Source organism: Crocodylus porosus, unplaced genomic scaffold, assembly GCF_001723895.1.
Source record: "Crocodylus porosus isolate Cpor-Errol unplaced genomic scaffold, CroPor_comp1, whole genome shotgun sequence".
Lineage (NCBI taxonomy): Eukaryota > Metazoa > Chordata > Crocodylia > Crocodylidae > Crocodylus > Crocodylus porosus.
Window position 1 is genome coordinate 175,235,386 of NW_017728906.1, and position 18,332 is coordinate 175,253,717.

Sequence of the window (18,332 nt, forward strand, 5' to 3'; positions counted from 1 at the left end):
TCCCGACCCTGCTCCACCCCTCACTGCCACTGCTGTCACCTCCAAGGGGGGGGACAACAATTGGCGCGCTGGTGGCCTTGCCTGCCCCTCCGCCCCATCATTGCCACCTGCAGGGAGCAGGGCCCCTGACTCCATCCCATGTCCCTGCCATCATGGTGGTGCTCTGCCACCTGTCTAAATGCTTCTTTGCACCCTAATTGGCTGTTTGTCTGATTAGCTGACAGATAACCAATCAGAACATAAATAAAGCGTTATGTACAGACAGAAAGACAGATTAAGAGTTTTATAATATTAGAATCCTGTGTTATTTTTTTCTGATTCTAGTGACTACTGCTGTTTTCTAAGGCTAGAGTAGACATTGATTTTTTTTTTTAAAAAATGCCTGTATAATTCAGAAAAAAGATGGATTAAGAAATGAATGAGTTTTTGGTTTACATAAGGGGAGCTAGAATGTCATCTTCTGTAGGTTCTGCATGGTTTATAGGGCTCTGGATGGGTTAGAGAGGAAAATTTTGGAGTTTTTTTAACCAATAAAAGCAACTTACCAATCTTTTTAATAGACATGTTTGTTTGATCTTTTGAGGAGTTTTTCAATTGTATCAATCTGACTGTACAAAAACTACAATTTATTTCAGTAGCTCAAAGGGCATTATTTTTGTTGCTATTTTAAAGTTTATGAATAAAATAATTTAAGTGAATATTAAATCCCTGCAGTTTAGGCATATTTTGGACTGTTACCATCCCACTAATAACTTCATAAAGAAACTTGTAAGAGCTTAGAAGGCCCAGTGGTTCACCATTTTTCATATTTTAACAAAAGGATTTCAGAATCAATCTATTTATCATTATATTTTCCCTATGATTTTGCTTGTAGCCCTATTTCCTGATATCTTCTTTCTTCAAAATGTTATCCAGCTCTGCAGTTACATTTTTATATTCCTGAGGATTGAAAACTGCCTGGAGAAGATTTAAGGGCTTCTGGCTAGGATTTGTGGGAAAGATCAAGACTTCAGAAGGCAATATGCTGAAGTAGTCATTTCTTCTCTCTGACATTAATAGCCTGAAGTGCCAAAAAAGAAAATATCAAATATCCTGGCTGTGCTTGCTAGAAATAATTTCTTGATGACTGTATTTCTTGCTTTTTCTAATCAAAGTTCTTTGTCCACAATGGGTAGCAGCAATTGTTTAAAACTAAAGATCAAGGCAAACATGATTTAATGTGGAAAGAGACTTGATGAAATAACCTCTGAACTATTTCATTATATCTGCTGTGAAATAGGCATAGAGAACTGCTCAGGAATGTCAAAATGAAACCTGTCTTATATGCTATTTGCTGTAACTTGGGGAGAGTAATTGATTTATAAGAAAGAAAGCCAGCCCATACCTAGATCACCATTTCATAAATTCTCCCCCTATTCCCACAGAGTCTGGCCACTCCCCCTTTTCTCCAGTTGGCCAAGTTGGGGCCCCCTTCCTTCTGATGGGCTGGGTTAATGCCCAGCATGGCCTCTCCTCTACAGAGGCAGGTTGGGGCCAAGCCAAGCCTCTTTCCTCCATGTGCTTGAATGGGGCTCTGCAGCACTGATCCTGACTAGATTGTGTCCATTGGCTGAATCCAGCCTCCAGAGGGACCGGGAGCTGCCCACCTGGCCTTCTGGACAGAATGGTTGAGCACCACTGAGCTAGATGTACCATTGGCCTGACACAGTGGCTAGGTACAGAGAGTCAAAAAGCCTGATACTGAATCAGTTCAGTGTTTGCAGGTTAGTCTCAACTGCAGAGATTAAATTGAAACATAAGTGAACAGGCATTACCTTTGATTCAGGTAATGCAGCCACATGCCTGTGGTGGCTCAGGCCAGATGCCAGGGGGCACTAGAGTATGGTTTTCTGGCTGTGTGTTCACTTCCTCTTCCTGCTGCCCCCAAGGTCTCTGGGATTTGCAGTCCAGAATTACATCAGCAGGACTCTGTAGGGTTGCTCATTACTTTCTTTTCCTGCTTCCAAGTGCCTCTTGGAATTGTAGTCCACAGTTGCAGCCAACAGTAAGTTTGAACAGGGGATAAGGGTGTTTAACCCCCCTCCCTGGCCCCAGTCCTTTCCTCCCTGCCCACTGGGCTGAATCCTCAGCTGGGCTTGCCCCACACCCCCTTGTCAGTCAGCCCTCACTGCTCCAGCTAAGGAGCAGAGGGCAGGGGCCAGCCCTGCTCTCAGAAGCACACAGCACAGCCCAGCCCAGGGTTGGAAATCATGCTTAGATGCTGGGGGACTGTGATTTAACTTGAACCAGGAAAGGATTTGGGACAGAAGTTTCATAAACCAGTTTGACCAAATCAGTTAAATCTGTTACTACATTCAGCCAGGTTTATCTTAAACCAGTTTCAGCCATTTTGAAATGTGTTAATGTACACTGAACTTCTGTTGTGTTACAGGTTTAAACCAGTTTCTGGTCACTTAAACTGGTTTGCGTGTAAATTCTTTCCCTAGCCAGTATGACACTTATACTGTTACGTTAAATCTAATTTGAAAAAGGTCATTGCAAAAGTAATAAATCATACCTGGAGCAAAGGAGATGGGACAAGATTAACAGTAAAAAGATTGCCAATTATGTTGTTTAGTCATTGTACCTTGTACGATTAATTTGAAGATTTTTCAGTTGGTAATTCAGTATAGAGGTCAATGGGTGATTTCTTGAAGGCAACATAAAAAAGTAAGTTTTCAGAAGAAGAGACTTGGTGTGTATCTGGAGGAGTATAATGATGTTAGGTCATCTTCAAGTAAGGTGCAGCATCAGAGCATGCTGATAAATCTCAGGGCAGCTGACAAAGGGGTATTCAAGGCAGAGAGAAAAATTGGGAGCAGTGCAATAACAGTACCTAAAGCAGGAAAAGACAGAGTTGTTAAATGCCTTACAAGGTCAGGATGAGAAGCTTGAGCGTAATGAGTTGACAAGGAGAGAGCCCAGTGCAGGATTTCAAGTTGAATGGTGAGAACTGTCAAAAGGAAGATGATAATTAGAAGCTATGATTGGAATAGATTCAAAGAGGAAGATGATGGATGTCAGGGAGGCCAGGCCAAAGTGCAGATAGTCAAGATAGGTGACAATTGAGGACAGGAAAAGAAGGTCAGCTTTTAGAAACATTATGGTGGAAGGAAAAGCAACATTTGATTTTTCTGATTAGGGCAAATGAGAGGAAACCATGCTGATGTAACAAATCTGTTTTGGTGATTGGAGGAGAGGAAGTATGGGAGGAAAGAATAGAAGTTAAAATTTAGCCTTGTTAAGTGTAAACTGATGGCAGGACATACAGGGCTGTGTAAGAGAGAGGCAAGCTGAAATAGAGATTGTATAGGACAGTAATCCATTTGGTAATTCATTGGCATAAGGATAGGAATTTACACCTTGGGTGATGATATCACCCAAAGAGAGGATGTAAGAACAAGAAACTATGGGACCTCATGTAGACCCCTACAAAGAAGGGCAGGGGAGAAGGGAAAGGAGATATGACAGATCCATTCAGGACATCAAGGCTGCAAGACCAAGTCCAGAAGAATAAGAATTGTCCTGTGTCATTGTCATTAAGAGGTCTGGAATATTCACATGATAATAATCTTGAGTAGCTCATGGGAGAAAAACTTTAGCATGTTTTTCTCTCATTAAATGGATAGCATGTAAAATGCAAGAAAAACTAAAGGATTGAAGAGCGTAAATTAATGTAGGAGCAGATTAGAATGAAAGGGAAAGTAAGCTATGTTTATGGAGTAAAGACAAGTTTAAAAAGAAAGTGATGGGAATGACCATATTGCATCTTATTTTTATTCATTTTATTTAAAGAACCCCTACCATGGCAGTTGTGTGCTGAATTAAAAAAGAAAAAAAATCAAAACAGAAATGAAATTTTCCCTTTCCAATGATGGTTTTAAACTGACACCTTCAATAAATTCACAGCTGTGGATGCCAAAGCCCTCAACCTGCTACATGGTAAAGAAAGTAGATAAAGGAGAGAGAGGGAGTAGGGAAGAAAATTGTGAAGTTTAACTTTCATCTCCATTTCTTGGTGCATTTAAAAATGGCACTTGGAGAATGTGGGACCATTCTGTGGAACTTTAACCATTACCTGCCAAAAATGTTGGCCCTCACCTGAATTATATGAATACCCCTGGTAGCAAAGTAGTAAGTTCTGGAGGAAATGTCAGTAATGCAAGGAATTAATCTTTGACATGTAGAATTGCCTAATGTAGTCATAGCAATTGCACATTCAAATTAGGTTTGTAATTATCTGTGATAAATTAGAGTGAAGTGAATGTCAAATTGCCAATATGAACTTGCCAATCAGGTGAGTATGAACAAAAAAGTAATAGCATTTTTTAAAAGAATATTGACAAAGGATAAATTAGTTTGAAGACAGAAATGAAAAAGTTAATGTTAATTAGTAACAGCATATTTATTAAATTATACTCTTCCTAATAAAGAAGTCTTTGAATCTTATTGAATCTGATGCAAATCCCTTATAGCTGTTGGCAGTGTCCAGTTTGTGGGCCAGATCCAGCCCACAAAGAAATTTAATCAAGTTCCTGAAGTTGGGGTCTTCTCTGGCATTTTGGAAGAAGGAGGCTACAGTGGGGGTTTTCATCGATGTGGCAGGCAGGCAGCAGAGAAGTGGCAGTGGCAATGGGGGAGAGAGTGGTCATTACAGCAGTGGTGACTGTGAAATGGTTTGGAAGTGGCCCATGCTCAGAACTGGATTTCATTAAAATGGCCACCTGCTCTAAAATGTTGACCTCTGCTCTAAAAAGTTAAATCTGTCTAATTGAAAGGAAAATCAATGTGGCAAAAGAGAAGAAGAAAGCAATAGTTACAGCATATTCTGAAAAAAGAAAAATGTTGAAAGATAAATGTAGTCTTATCAACTAGAAGGGGGTTTAAAAGAAGTAGGTAAGTTTTAAAAGGTGGCTATAAATACTGTGCGACAAAGCAACTGTACTAACAGCTATTTGTTAAATGTTACTGAATATGCATTTGAAGCTTCAGTGTCATTGCGAAATAAAAGCTTATGGCTAGGGAGAGACATTAAAAAAGCCTAAGCCTAAATTGATTCAGTCTTTGCAGGTTAGTCTAAGCTTCAGAGAATGAACTCTTTTCCAAGTGGATAGACGTTTGTTTGGCACATGCCTGCAGTAGCTCAGGCCAGAAGCCCGGGGGCACTAGAGCAGCCCTCTTTCCTTCCACAGGGAAGCTGAGCTAAGTGGGGAGGGTGTGTGGCCAGGCCCACCCCAGGGCTCCCTGACAGCTGGGAGCAATCCAAGCACACAGGGCTGCCGGACCACAGAGAGGAACTCTTCCACCTCCTCCTTCTCCTCCACAGCTGTGAACATGCAGGTGTGGGGCTGGCCCCAGAAGGGGACTCTTCCCCCTGCTTCTCCATTATTGCTGGGGGGGGGGTACTCTATGGGCTGCTACCCAGCCCCAGAGCGGGACTGTTCCCTCCCCTGACTCCTCCCCCTGCGGCAGCGGGAAGCTCTGTTCCATGTTGGGGGGACTCTTCTCCTCCTCCTAGAGGGGCAGTGGGAGCCCAGAATTCAGCTGGGCAAGGTGGGGGATGTAGGGACCATCACACACTCCCCCCCATGGCTACAACCCCCAGTGCCTGGTAGCAGCAACAGGCAGGGATGCCAGGGCACTCGGAGGGAGCAGAGTTTGCTGTAACCCTCCCAGGGCTGTGTTCCCCATGCCGTAGTTCGAGCTCTGACAGTAGGGGAAGCCCCGCACTGGAGCCTGCTGTCTCCCCCACCGCAGGCTGCAAAGCACCCTGCCCTGAGTGGAGGGAGCCCTACTCCTGCTTCCGTGCAGAGTCCAGCCTGGGGCTTCCCCTCTGTGAGAGCCCAGCTGCAGGCAGGCAGCATGGAGCTGCAGGATTAGAAGTGGCTGGACAGGCAGCGCAGGGCTGTGCTTCTTGGCCCCAGTGCAGTTCGGGCTGTCTCTATCCCTGCAGCTCTACTCTGCCTGCCTGCAGCTCAGTTCTCACAGAGGGGAAGCAGGGGCAGAGCTCCCTCCACTCTGGGCAGAGTGCTCTGCAGCCTGCAGTGGAGGAGACAGCAGGCTCTAGTGCAGGGCTTCCCCTGCCCTCAGAGCTGAAGCTACAGGCATAGGGAGCAGAGCCCCAGGGGGGTGTGTGTGTGTGTGTGTGTGTGTGTGTGTGTGTGTGTGTGTGTGTGTGTGTGTGTGTGTGTGTGTGTGTGTGTGTAGGTTAAGGCAAGCTGTGCTCCCTCTCCCCGCTCAGAGCTGAAGCTACAGGCATAGGGAGCAGAGCCCCAGGGGTGTGTGTGTGTGTGTGCAGGTTAAGGCAAGCTGTGCTCCCTCTCCCCGCCCAGTGCTGGCCAGAGCAGTGCCTGCATCAGGCACTAGCACCCTGACATGCCCCTGTGCTGCTGCTGCCAGGCATCGGGGTCTGCAGCCATGGGGGGAATGTGTGAGGGTCCCTACACGTTCTACCCCAACCCTGCCCAGCTGAGCCCCTCTGGCAGGAGAAGGGGGAGGTGGAAGTGTTCCCTCAGCATGGAACAGATCCTTCCCCTGCCCCCACTCCTGCTCTGGGGCCAAGCAGCAACCCATGAAGCGCCCCCCCCCCCAAGACCTGCGGTGGGGGGCAGGGGAGGAGGAGGAGGAAGAGTCCAGATCCAGCGCCTCAGAGAGTCCCAGTCCCTGCCCAGGGCGGGGGGGGAAGAGTCTCCTCCAGCATGGAACAGAGCTCCCCTCCATACCCTGTGGTACAACCTACCTAGCATGGCCCCATTGAGGTGAAGGGGACAGGGAGATGGGTTACTTCCTTCCTCCTCCCTTCCCCTTCACTGCAGCTGGGGTCTGGCAGCTCCAGGGGCCACTGCTGCAGCCCCTGTGGCTAGAACAGAGCCGTGCCCAGCCCGGAGAGCATGCTGGGATGCTGGGGGTGTCTGGTTTATCTTAAACCAGCAAGGAGTCTGAGACAGAGAATGCATAAACTGGTTTGAGCCAAATCAGTTAAGTCTAGTACTATATTCAACCAGGTTTATCTCAAACTGGTTTTGGCCATTTTGAAACTGGTTTATGTGTACTGAACGTCTGTTCTGTTACAGGGTTAAACCAATTTCTGATCACTTAAACCAGTCTATGTGTAATGTCTGTCCCTAGCCCAAGTGTTTTCAGAGAAGTGACAAGTTAGGAACGAAAGACAGGAAACTAAGAAGGAGTTTTTCTTAAGTCCACAAATCAGTATCTGGACAAACACTGAAACAGTGTGAAGATAATCACCTAAAAAAAGTTAGATTCTCTAAAGCTAATAAGTTCATTAGCTCTAGAAAACTTACAAAACAAGTAAACAAAGCCCTCCAAATAAAAAACTCCCTAAATGATTAGGGAACTGGAAATGAGAAAAGCTTTAAACATTTCTCATGTTCAGGAGAAAATTCCTGAGAAGAGAATAGAAAAAGACTAAAAAGTCTGGCTGAAAGAAAATATTAGGGACATTTTAATATTGACTGTACAAGGAGTGTGGTTCCCTTTATGCCAGTGTTTATGGAATAATTTTTCTCCTTCAAATAGTGTAAAATGCTAAGAAATAAAATTGGTAAGGAATGACTAATCAAACATCTAATAAACATAACTTTCATCTAACCTTAAACAACTTATGTTTTATCCACTTGCGCATATTGATGTTGAGGAATAAAAAAAGGACTTCCTAGATTTCTTTTTCCTCAAATTTTCTTAATTGGTTGGGCCATGTTTTAATATAGTCTGTACCCTGCCTTTCTGCCCCCTTCCCCCAATGTCCGTTCCTTTTACAATTTTGTAACAGTGTGCATTTATACATGTGCTCCAAGGGGGAGAAGGGGGGTGCTTTAATTAGAGTGACTCTGAGAGCTACTCTAATTAAAGTGCCTGGGGTGTGATGTGTATCACTGCACTGAAAAATGGTGGCAGGAGCACTTCAACTATATTAAATATATCATTTAATCTATAATTCTGGTGAAGTGGGCTTTTGCCTGCAAAAACTTATGCCTCTCTGAATGAGTTAATTTCTGCCCTGCCTTCTGCTGCATTATAAATTATGAATAAAGGGACAGAAATCTCACAAGAATGGTTTTAAGTGTCTGTTTCCAACCAGAACCTAAATGTGTATAGAACTCTGTATTTGAAAAAAGGCTCCTCTTGAAAGATGATTCAATGATTCCTTCTTTCTCCCAACTAGTATGACCACCTTTCATTGCAGACTCTGGATTCTTAATTGCAGATTGTGATAGAGAGGTGTGTAGGATGACTGAAGGCACAAGAACTTAATTCAGTGGAAAAATTGCCATTATCTGTAACAAAAGTAGAATCAGTCCCTGGCTTTACAACTTAGCTAATTTCCCTGATACAGGTCTAGTAACTCAAACTGTTAGGGGGAAAAAAAGCACTTTTATTATGTTTTACGTATTTATACCTACTTTTATTGGTGTTCACACTGCTGTTCAAGACACATTTTGGCTACGTAGTATAGCTATTGCTTCTCTCACAAATTGGAGTGATGCAGGAGGCGCTGTTTTGTAGGAATTTCAGTTTAATGGGTTGCTTTTCATTATGTTTTGTGCTCGTGTCAAATGTCCATAAAATCATTTAAATTTAATGAAAATTTATAAATCTTTGCATGCTCTGCAGCCACTGTGCTTGTTTGTTTATCGTAGCCCTTTGTAGCAGTGAGGTGGATGATTTTTAGAGGGTCCTCCAATAATTATAAATTTGTTACAATTTTCCATGTATAGAATCTAATCTTCCATGCATGGAATCTAATTATTGGGGAATCATCTTAAATTCAAAATTATTTTGGATTCGTGTAATTACAGCATAAGGCAACGAAAGGGTGAGATATAATTTATTTTATTTTAGTTTTTAACCTTCATGTGAAAAAAACAGTAAGGCATGCAACTGTGATTGAAGCTAAAAGACTTAAAACTGGTGTTTTCAAGAGCAGGGATTTTTTAAAAAAAAGGGATGGAGGGGAGTGCTGTTCAAAGGTGGTGTTATACAACCAGGATTGAACAACAAATGTTGTTGCTACTGTCCTGAGTAAGGAAGGCTGTAGTGTCTTGAAAGAGAGGTGTGGTGTTATAACCATGTCACCAATAGTGTGGTTCCTGTTGCTTGTCTTAATGATGATCAGGAGTCATAAAAGCACTGGAGAAGGCCAGCACATAATTTCCCTGGCACAGGTATTGCCTCAGGCCTCTTTAGAGACCCCCTATCAAGTTTAATTACAGGGATAGCATCACAGGTATGCCTGTGAATTCAGGATCCTGACAAAAGGAAGAAAGGAGAGCAGGAGAATATGGACCCTGGTCTTCAGAAGAGCGGGCTTTGCCTCTCTCAGGGAACTGATGGGCAGGATCTCCTGGGAGACCAATCCAAAGGGGAAGGGAGTCCAGGAGAGCTGGTGGTATTTTAAAGAAACCTTACAAAGGGAATAGGAACAAAACCATCCCAATGTGCAGGAAGAATAGCAAATGTGACAAGTGACCAGCTTGGCTTAGTAGAGAACTCTTTGGTGAGTTTAAACACAAAAAGGAAGTTTACAAGAAGTGGAAGCTTGGACAGACAACTTGGGAGGCATGAGCACCACGTGCCTCCAGAGGTTGCGGGGGGGGCACAGTGAGCTTCTGCGGGCAGTGGCAGGAGCATAGTGGCAAGCAGGGAGCTCCTGCAGGTGGCCGCAGTGCTGTCAGGGGGTGTCGATCATGGATCACCTGCAGGCTTTTCACAGGGGGTGCACTGCCATGCTCAGGGGGTGCACATGCACACCCTACGCATCGCCAATGTTGGAAGGAGTAGAAGAATGTTGCTTGGGCATGCAAAGATGAAATCAGGAAGGCTGAAGCACAAAGAGGATGGAGCTACACTGTTCTCAGTGGTGCACTGGTCACAAGTTGCAGGAAGGGAGGTTTAGGCTGGATATCAGGAACAACTTTCTCATTAGGTGGATGGTGAAGCACTGGAACAAGTTACTCAGAGACATAGTGGAATCTCTCCGTCCTTGGAGGTTTTTAAGACCTGGCTAGACAAAGCCTTGGCTGGGATGATCTAATTGAGGACAGCCCTGCTTTGAACAGGGGATTGGTCTAGATCAGTGTCCCAGGAGACAAGGTAACACGGGGCACTCGCCTGCAGCTTGGGATGGAGCCCACGGGGAGAGGAACCCCCGCGGCTTGTGAGCCACCTCTACGTACAGCTGCGGCCAGCCGGTGATGTCAGCATCAGACGCCGGTCAGCAAAAATAAAAATGGTGGCCGTTGCTGCAGAGGGGGAGAATGGTCCAGAGGCAAAACTGCAGCTGACACTGAGAGCAGAGGGGGCCCCAAGAGAGGACCTCGAGGAGACCGACGGGCTGGAGGCAAAGTTGGGCAGGGAGAGGAGCACCCCATCAAAGACCCCTGCCGTACACCAGAGGAGTGAATGGTTGGCTGAGGGAAAGAGGATTGGAGGCAGCCTCTAGAGTGCAGCAAGACCCAGATGGAGTGCCGGGACGGTGGGGCGCTGAGGACGTCACACTGGGAGGCAAAAGCCTGGGATGGCTGATGGGGGTTATAATTGGGACAGGGTCGCCACCAGTACCAAGGAGGGTCAGCGAAGGATGGGCGCGAGCCCTAGGGCGACACAGTGTAGAGGCCCTTTCCTCCTCTTTTTAAGGGTCCAGGGACTAGGAATAGGTGGAGGGTTGGTGGAGGTGCACTGGATTTTGTTTGGTGTTGTGGGATTACCCCAAGCTGGGGCTGAGTTCCATAAGGGCACCTGGTGTTTGGGTCATAGGGTAGCCCCAGGAGGGGTCATAGTGGGGGAAGGTTCTCCACGGGACAGGAGCCAGGAGTGAGGCGCCACAGGAGTGTGCTCAGCCTCCCGCCGTATGCTTAAGAATGCAGAGCGGTGGTTGAGATCTGCAAGGAAGGCTGCAAGATAACAACTAGACAGCCCACCGAAGGTGGCATGAGGCCGGGGTATAGGGGTGGTGGAGCCCCGTGAGCAACCGTCGGGCCTGACCCGGGTCATCGAGGGACCCACCAGCCAGCCCGCCCACTGAGCCACACTAAGATGTGGCAGGAGAGAATGCAGTTGGTGACGCGGGAGGAAAGAGCTACCTCGACGACAAACCAGCCTGGAAGGGGCGGAACATCCGCCTAGAGACCCGAGCCGCCAGAAAGCAGCAAGTGGAAGCCCAGCGGTCGCAGTCACCTTTTGAGGTCCCTTCCAACTCTAACCTTCTATGATTCTATTGTTTTATAACATATAGTAAATGGTAATTAATCAAAGCAATTAAATCTATGTGAAGTGAAATACGGTGGCCTTTTATGGATCATCCAATTTTTGGAAATAAATGTTGTTGCGGTCTTTTACAGCACTATCTACCATAGTGCTCTTGTTTTTCACATACTAGTAGTTCATGGGGCAAGTAGATTTCTATACCCTGACACTACTAACAAGCTGTTGGTTTCTAATAGCTTCATGCAAATACCTCAGAGTACTTTGCAAAGAGATATTATATACATTTTACAGATGACGAAAATGAGGCACAGTTGTGAAATAACTTGCCTAGGAAAATCCAGCAGGCCAGTAGAAAAATGGGGAAGAGAACATAGATGGTTTTAATTAATTGCCTTATCTGCTGTGCTACAAAACTGCAGTGTTTTGGTTTGCTGTGGTGGTTCCTTCATGAGGGATAATTTTGCCACAGAGTGCATTGGGTGTTCCTAGTAAAGGTCTCAAGGCTTTTAGATTCTGAGTTTAGAGGACTTCAGTAAGCATTGTAAGATTGAGTTTGGTCACACTTCTGGAAGCAGGCCTGTTTTGAAAAGCGTACTTTTTTTTTTTTTTTTTTTACTTTATGCACTTGGTAATCAAGCTATATCAGGTTTTGTTCTGGTGAGTCCATTATGCTAGTGTCAATTTTCCAGTTACTCTAGAGCTAGACAGTAGAAACTTTAGAAGTTGGTGTAGTAGAATGAAAAATAAAAAGAGTTGCATACAAAGGATTTATGACTGTATAATTTAATAACCTGTGGGCTCATATAGATGCCAGAGTCTTTAGCTTAATAGTATGTATATAGTTTGGGGTGTTAGGTAAGTTATTTGACTCCCTGAATGTAAGGGCCAACATTTTCAAAAGAAACCTGAGTTATTTTGCCTTCATGTCTTTGGAACCTGAATTTTTTCAGGCAAGGTTAAGTACCTGCCTTCCAACTACTGGGGGCTTTAACACTGTTTCACGATCTCTCTCTCTCTCTTCTCCCTCTCCCCCCAGTAAAAAAAATAACCAGTCATTTTTTAAAATTTAGGCCCAAATCCTCCATCTTAATCTGAGAGCAGTATCTCTTGTCTGTTAGTTACAAATAGCCACTAGTGACTCACAGAGATAAAAACTGAAATACTCTAATCAAGTGTGAAGGATTTCATTTAGTAAAAGGAAACTCTTAAGCACACATGCAAGTCAGATCAGTAAGAGATGTGGTTAACTTCTAATACAGTGGAGATAAGATTTATAGACTTGCTTTTTTTAAGGCAATATTAGTATCTGCCATAAAGGTCAATTGTGCCTGATGAAAATGTCACTTCTTGATAAATTGTGTAATTGGGAGGAATAATAGAAGTAAGATGATTTTCTGAGTCAGTAAAGCCATGTCATTAACTTTTCAGAAAATGGAAGTTTCAGACCTACTGTCAGACCTGTCATTTTTGGAGCCACACAACTTTCTGGTGTTCAGCTCTGATCTAATTTAAAACATAAATTGGTATCTAATTTTATTGAAATGAAGCATATTTTATATCTTGTAAAGCATATTTACCGAGTTAACTGTTGATAGATTTTAGATCTGATGTACCTTTACAGAATGGGTGACTATTTAAATAAAACTTTTGAAAAGTGTGGGACTTGTAAATGACTTCAGTATAATAGATGCATACTAAATTGTTGTTAGGAATGTCATATAAATTAAAATATGTGAAAACTTTTAAACAGTTCAGATTACATTTTTTTTTTTCTTCCTCCAGGTGTTCAGAAAGGCTTTGGTAAAGATGTTTGAAGCGAAAGAACTGGATTGTGTCTTCCTAGAGACAAATATTAGCATAAAGAAACGCTACCACATGGTGTATGAATGCATTCCTCTTCCAAAAGAAGTGGGGGATATGGCTCCTATCTACTTTAAGGTATTTAAAAAGTACCTTGGCTTCAGTCAGCTGCATGGCTTTTTCATATTCCATTCAGTTCTGATTTCAGGTGTTGAAAACCATCCTTTCTGCTGACTGAGACATGCTTGTTGATGTTAAACTGGTGGGTCTGTTAGTTCCATTTCAGAAGTAGAGCGGTCTGTGTGTCTCTGCAAAGTCCTAGAAGCTGACTCCCTAGTCACCTATTGAAAGAGCAACAAGCTTAATTTTTGAAGAGCTATAGAGACTTGTAGGACCTGGGTTCTGAGCTGAATGGTATCGCATCTCAGCAGGCACATTAACAGCAAAATATTTTAACATGTAGCAATTTATAATGTAAAAAAGTAGCAGCTATGTATTATTTTAAGGCCAAACCCTCCATTAGTACCCAGGCTGCGGAAGTGAATTGAGGAGCTCTGCCGTGCCACGTCAGATTGTGGAATGTTGGCAAAGTTGCTCCATGACTAATACTTCAGTGCTGAAGCAGTATTAGTTCCTGTTTCACCTGTGCCTCAGCTCTGTGAGAGCACTGTGTAATAAATATGCATGTCAGTAGCTTCAGTGCTCTACTTCCCTCTATTCCATAAGCATTCACAGGGGTGGTGTATTTGAGTTCCTCAATTTTACCTTACAAAGCGGACACTGCATATGGGACCCTCTCTATCTGCAGGGATTGAATCAGGATTTGCCTCTTAGTGATTTGGGTTCTTTAACTAGTTTTCATATCTGTAACCTGTTTCATGCAGTTTATCTAAAATGTATGTGTGCACAAATGTGTATATTTTAATATGGTATAAAATCACATATTGGTTTGTCTCCAGTGAAGAGTAACAACTAATCTCATGAAGATATGGTTGCTTTCATCCCCATCCAAAATGTTCTACCTGATTGGAGTATTTAAATATCAAACTTGAAAATGTCAGAGTATGCTAGTCCAACAGGAGGCTAGCTTACAGGGTTTAGTGCAGAGCTATTTGCACATAACTAATTTTCTTTCAGAAGTGCCCATTATTCAAGCATGCAGTGATTGAAATTTAAATGGTTGGTGACAGTAGGTTCCGTTTCCATATTAGGAGGGCAGAGACATGGCATAATAAGTCTTTGAATGCCAGTAGGCTTCTAAAGTTGGATTTTTTCTCTTATGTACAAAAAAGACCAGTAGAACTTAATGTATTCATAAAAGTAGCTTTTTGTGAGCAGAATGATCAGAACGTATGAACTTTTTTTATTCTCTATTAATTTGGGAATCTTGTTAAACATAATTTGTGTCAAGCAAAAGTTAAGACTGGAGTTATAAAACTTGAAAAGTAAAAAAATTAGCTTGAGAGAATTACTGTAAAATGTTTTAGTTCAGTTCTGGAAATTGCAGAAGTGCCGAAAATAAAGTTAGTTTCTTATACGGGAAATGTTTGGTAGTTGCAATGCATAGAATTCTATATACTTCACTTTAATACATAAAAAGTTAGACTTTTCTGCTTTCCTTTTGGGGGTCTTGTTTTACATTTAAATATACTACTTTTACAGAAAGCTATAATGGAATCAGATGAAGAGTGGTCCATGAACAAAAGACTGATTGATATTTCTTCAAAAGACATCCGGAAGTCTGTAAGTATTGGAAGGTTGTTGAATACTATTTATTTACTGAAATTCAGTCATCCTTCTTAATCGTTAGTTGTCTGTGTGGGAGAAAGTGCGCTCAATTAGATGAGTAATCCAAGTCCCTTGGAAAAAAAACAAAGGACATGGGGAAGACAGGGTGGGAATTAAAGGCTCTATTGAGCTCCTATTGAAGTCAAGGAAACGATTATCACTGACTTAAGTAGTAGATAGATTGTGCTCCAAGTGCTGGCTGAGATCAAAGGCATGTGTCTTAGGCCAGTTTCCAGCACTCTGTCTTTGCAATTAATTTAAAGAATGAGGATGGACCTAAGCAATGATTGTTACTCAGCTACTAAACCCCACCCCCCCTTATTATGCATTTTGTAAATGCCCAGCATGGCCTGTTACATCATTAATACATATTCTGGAGATACTGGTACAGGTACTCCTTAACATCGTCCTGGTTAATGTTGTTTCGTTATTGCATCACTGATCTATTAGAGAACATACTTGTTTAAAGTTGCGCCACGTTAGGTTATAATGTTGTTTGGCCTCTGCCTGCTAGCTGGTAACTACTGTGATGTAATTGGATTCACTTAACATCGTTTTGCTTAAAATTGCATTTTTCAAGAACGTGACTATGATGTTAAGCGAGGAGTAGATGTATCAATATGAAGCTGTTTTTAAAAATTCAGGATTGTGCTGATATATATTTTCATAAAGGTGGATATTACAGGAATAGTGCCTGTATTTTTAGGCTTAAAAACTGTCCTACCTTGAAAGTGGTGTTTTATTGAAGCTACCTATTATAATTCCACCAAGTGAATATAGGTTGCTCCAGGCAATTCTGACATTTATACTGTGTTACAAACATTATGGATTACTATGTAACAATCAGTTGCATGTCATTTTAAAACTATATATTTTACCTACAGAATCACTTTGCATTTTTAAAACTAAAATCTGAAAATTAAGACTACTGGCAGGGCAGGTCAGTTGCTAGACCAACAACCTTCAAAATACCCCTTTATATTAACTGAATACATCTAAGCAGGATTGCTAAACAGCTGGGTAATATTGATGGTATTTTCATTTGTTAGCTCTCTGTTGGACATGAGTCTCATTAGATCTTACATCTTTCCAGAGCTCTCTATCCCCATCCTGGCTTCATAGGCCATTTTGTCTGCTTTATTTGTTATAATGTCTGTTCCTGAATAAACACTTCTTTCTCTATTAGTATGTCTTTTATCACAGTTATCTTTTCTTTTCTAGTTAAAAGCCATTCACATTCTTTGTTTAGTTGCTGTTATTCCTTCAGCGTTGTGCCCATCCCTTTGGGTTTGAGTGGCTTTGTAGCCTTGGTGTTAGTTCCTCATGTATATTAATTTGGCTTTTTATTTCTTAACTCATCTCTTAGCATAATTATGAACAGCTAGAAATACTTGTGTTTTAATTATGAAAATGATCCAGCCTCTGTATTTATGGGCTGGTTTACTTACTGTGGAGTTAAATACAAAGAGCATCTCAACAAGTACTTAAATAATTTGACTTACAGCCTTGAAGAAGTGACTTCATAGCCTGAACCTTTGGGATATAACTGTTTTGTCAAAGTAGAGAAGAGAGATCAAAGTCTCTGACCAGACTTTTGGGGATTGTGGTTTGGGAATTTGGCAGGGGGACAGTGACCATATTAATGACCACTGCTCTCCTGTCACTAGATTTTCTGACCTGTGGGGAGCCCCATAGGCCAGATGTGATGGCTCTGTGGGCCATATTTGGTCCACAGGCCAGAGGTTGAACACTAGGGCTGTGAGAAATTTTGCTGGGTGTTTCATTTTGAAGCTGTTTGGAGCTCAAAACAGCGAAGTGGAAACAAAACAAAAGCTTTTGAAACAACTTTCAAACTAAACAAGGGCACACAAAACGTTTTGAAACATTTTGAGTTTCGAAGCTGGGATTCAGCGCCAGTCCCAGCCAGCAGCAGCAGCCTCCTGTCACCCAGCACAGATCCAGGGGCCGCGCCTGCCCAGGAGGATTCCGGCACATTCCCCAGCCCTCCTGGGGGTGCGGCCCCCCAGATCTCTGTGACAGATGACAGCATGGTGTTGTTGCTGGCTGGGGTGGGCAGCAGTACCAGTTCTCCTGGTGCTGAGTGCAGGCTGCACCCAGCACCAGTCCTAGGCAGCAGTAGCTGTCATCTGGCAGGCAGATCAGGGGGTTTGCACCCCTGGGAGGAGTCTGGCAGAGCCCCACAGCCCTCCCGGGGGTGTGGGCAGGCCCCTGATCTGCCTGCTGGATGACAAGAGGCTGCCTCTGTCAGCAAGTGACAGTTTTGCTTGTCAACAGCTTGAGGTGCAGTTTCCCAGAAAGCTGTGCACCTATCTCTGTGAAGCCTGGCAGGCTTCATGCTCTCAGAAGCAGCTATTATCCCTGCAAGTTTCATCTGATTCAGGGAAGAAATGACAAAATTTTAGGCATTTTCTTGATTCCCCATTGTAGCCTATGGGCGAAATGTCAAAACAGCGAAAAAGTTTTGATTAAATGAAACAGAACAGTGCTTTCAAAATGAAACCCTGTTCCTTTGAAACAGAGCTTCATGCTCCCAGAAGGGGCTACCATCCCTGTAAGTTTCATGCGAATCAGGTATAAAACAACAAAGCTATAGGCAGTTTTGTGCTTCCCCATGGTAGCCTATGGGCGAAACATTGAAACCAGTTTTGAGGAAACTAAACAAAACCATTTCAAAATGAAACAAAATACTGTCCCGTTAAAACATCGAAACACCACTGTTCCACTTCGACTTCTATTTCGCACAGCCCTATTGAGCACCCCTGCTTTATATTCTTGGAGGGAAAGATAAATAAAGCCTTAATTTAAAACAGCATTGCCAAAAGTTGTACTACTCATTAGTACTGAGATGAAAGAATTTACTGGTGCCAAACACGTTTGGGCCTGTCAGAATAATATGGTTGGGGACATGGTGTTGCTTAATCCCAGGAGACTGTTTCCACTGGGGTTCTTCCCACAGTGGAACAAAAGGTAAGGCCCATCACCTAAGGGAGCAGCCCAAATTTTATATATATAAAAAAAAAAAAATAAAGGGCTCCAGTATTGAGTTCATGCATACATATATCTTGATTCATAGACATTAGGGCTGGAAGGGACCTCAGAAGATCGAGTCCAGCCCCCTGTCCGAAGGCAGGAAGTTAGCTGGGGTCAAAGGATCCCAGCAAGATAAGTATTCAATTTTTTTTGAAGATGTTCAGTGTAGGTGCTTGAACCACCTCCAATGGCAGGCTGTTCCAGACCCTGGGGGGCTCGGACAGTAAAGAAATTCTTCCTTATGTCCAGCCTGAAATGGTCTTGCAGTAGTTTATAACCATTTGACCTCGTCATCCCGTGGGGCGCTCTGGTGAACAAATGTTCCCCCAGATACTGGTGGTCACCCCTGATAAACTTATAGGTGGCCATCAGATCACCTGTGAGCCTGAGTTTTTCCAGGCTAAAGAGCCCCATGGCTCTCAGCTTGT

The 18,332-nt window shown here is 43.2% G+C and overlaps 1 protein-coding gene across 1 annotated transcript in view; it reads left to right on the forward strand.

Annotated features, from left to right (window-relative positions):
- Positions 1-18,332, forward strand: part of CWF19L2 (CWF19-like 2, cell cycle control (S. pombe)) — a 71,410-nt gene that overhangs the window by 41,624 nt on the left and 11,454 nt on the right. Inside the window, exons 6-7 of the mRNA XM_019528529.1 lie at positions 13,048-13,203; positions 14,728-14,808. Coding sequence (XP_019384074.1) covers positions 13,048-13,203; positions 14,728-14,808 — 237 coding nt within the window. The remainder of the gene's footprint in view (positions 1-13,047; positions 13,204-14,727; positions 14,809-18,332) is intronic.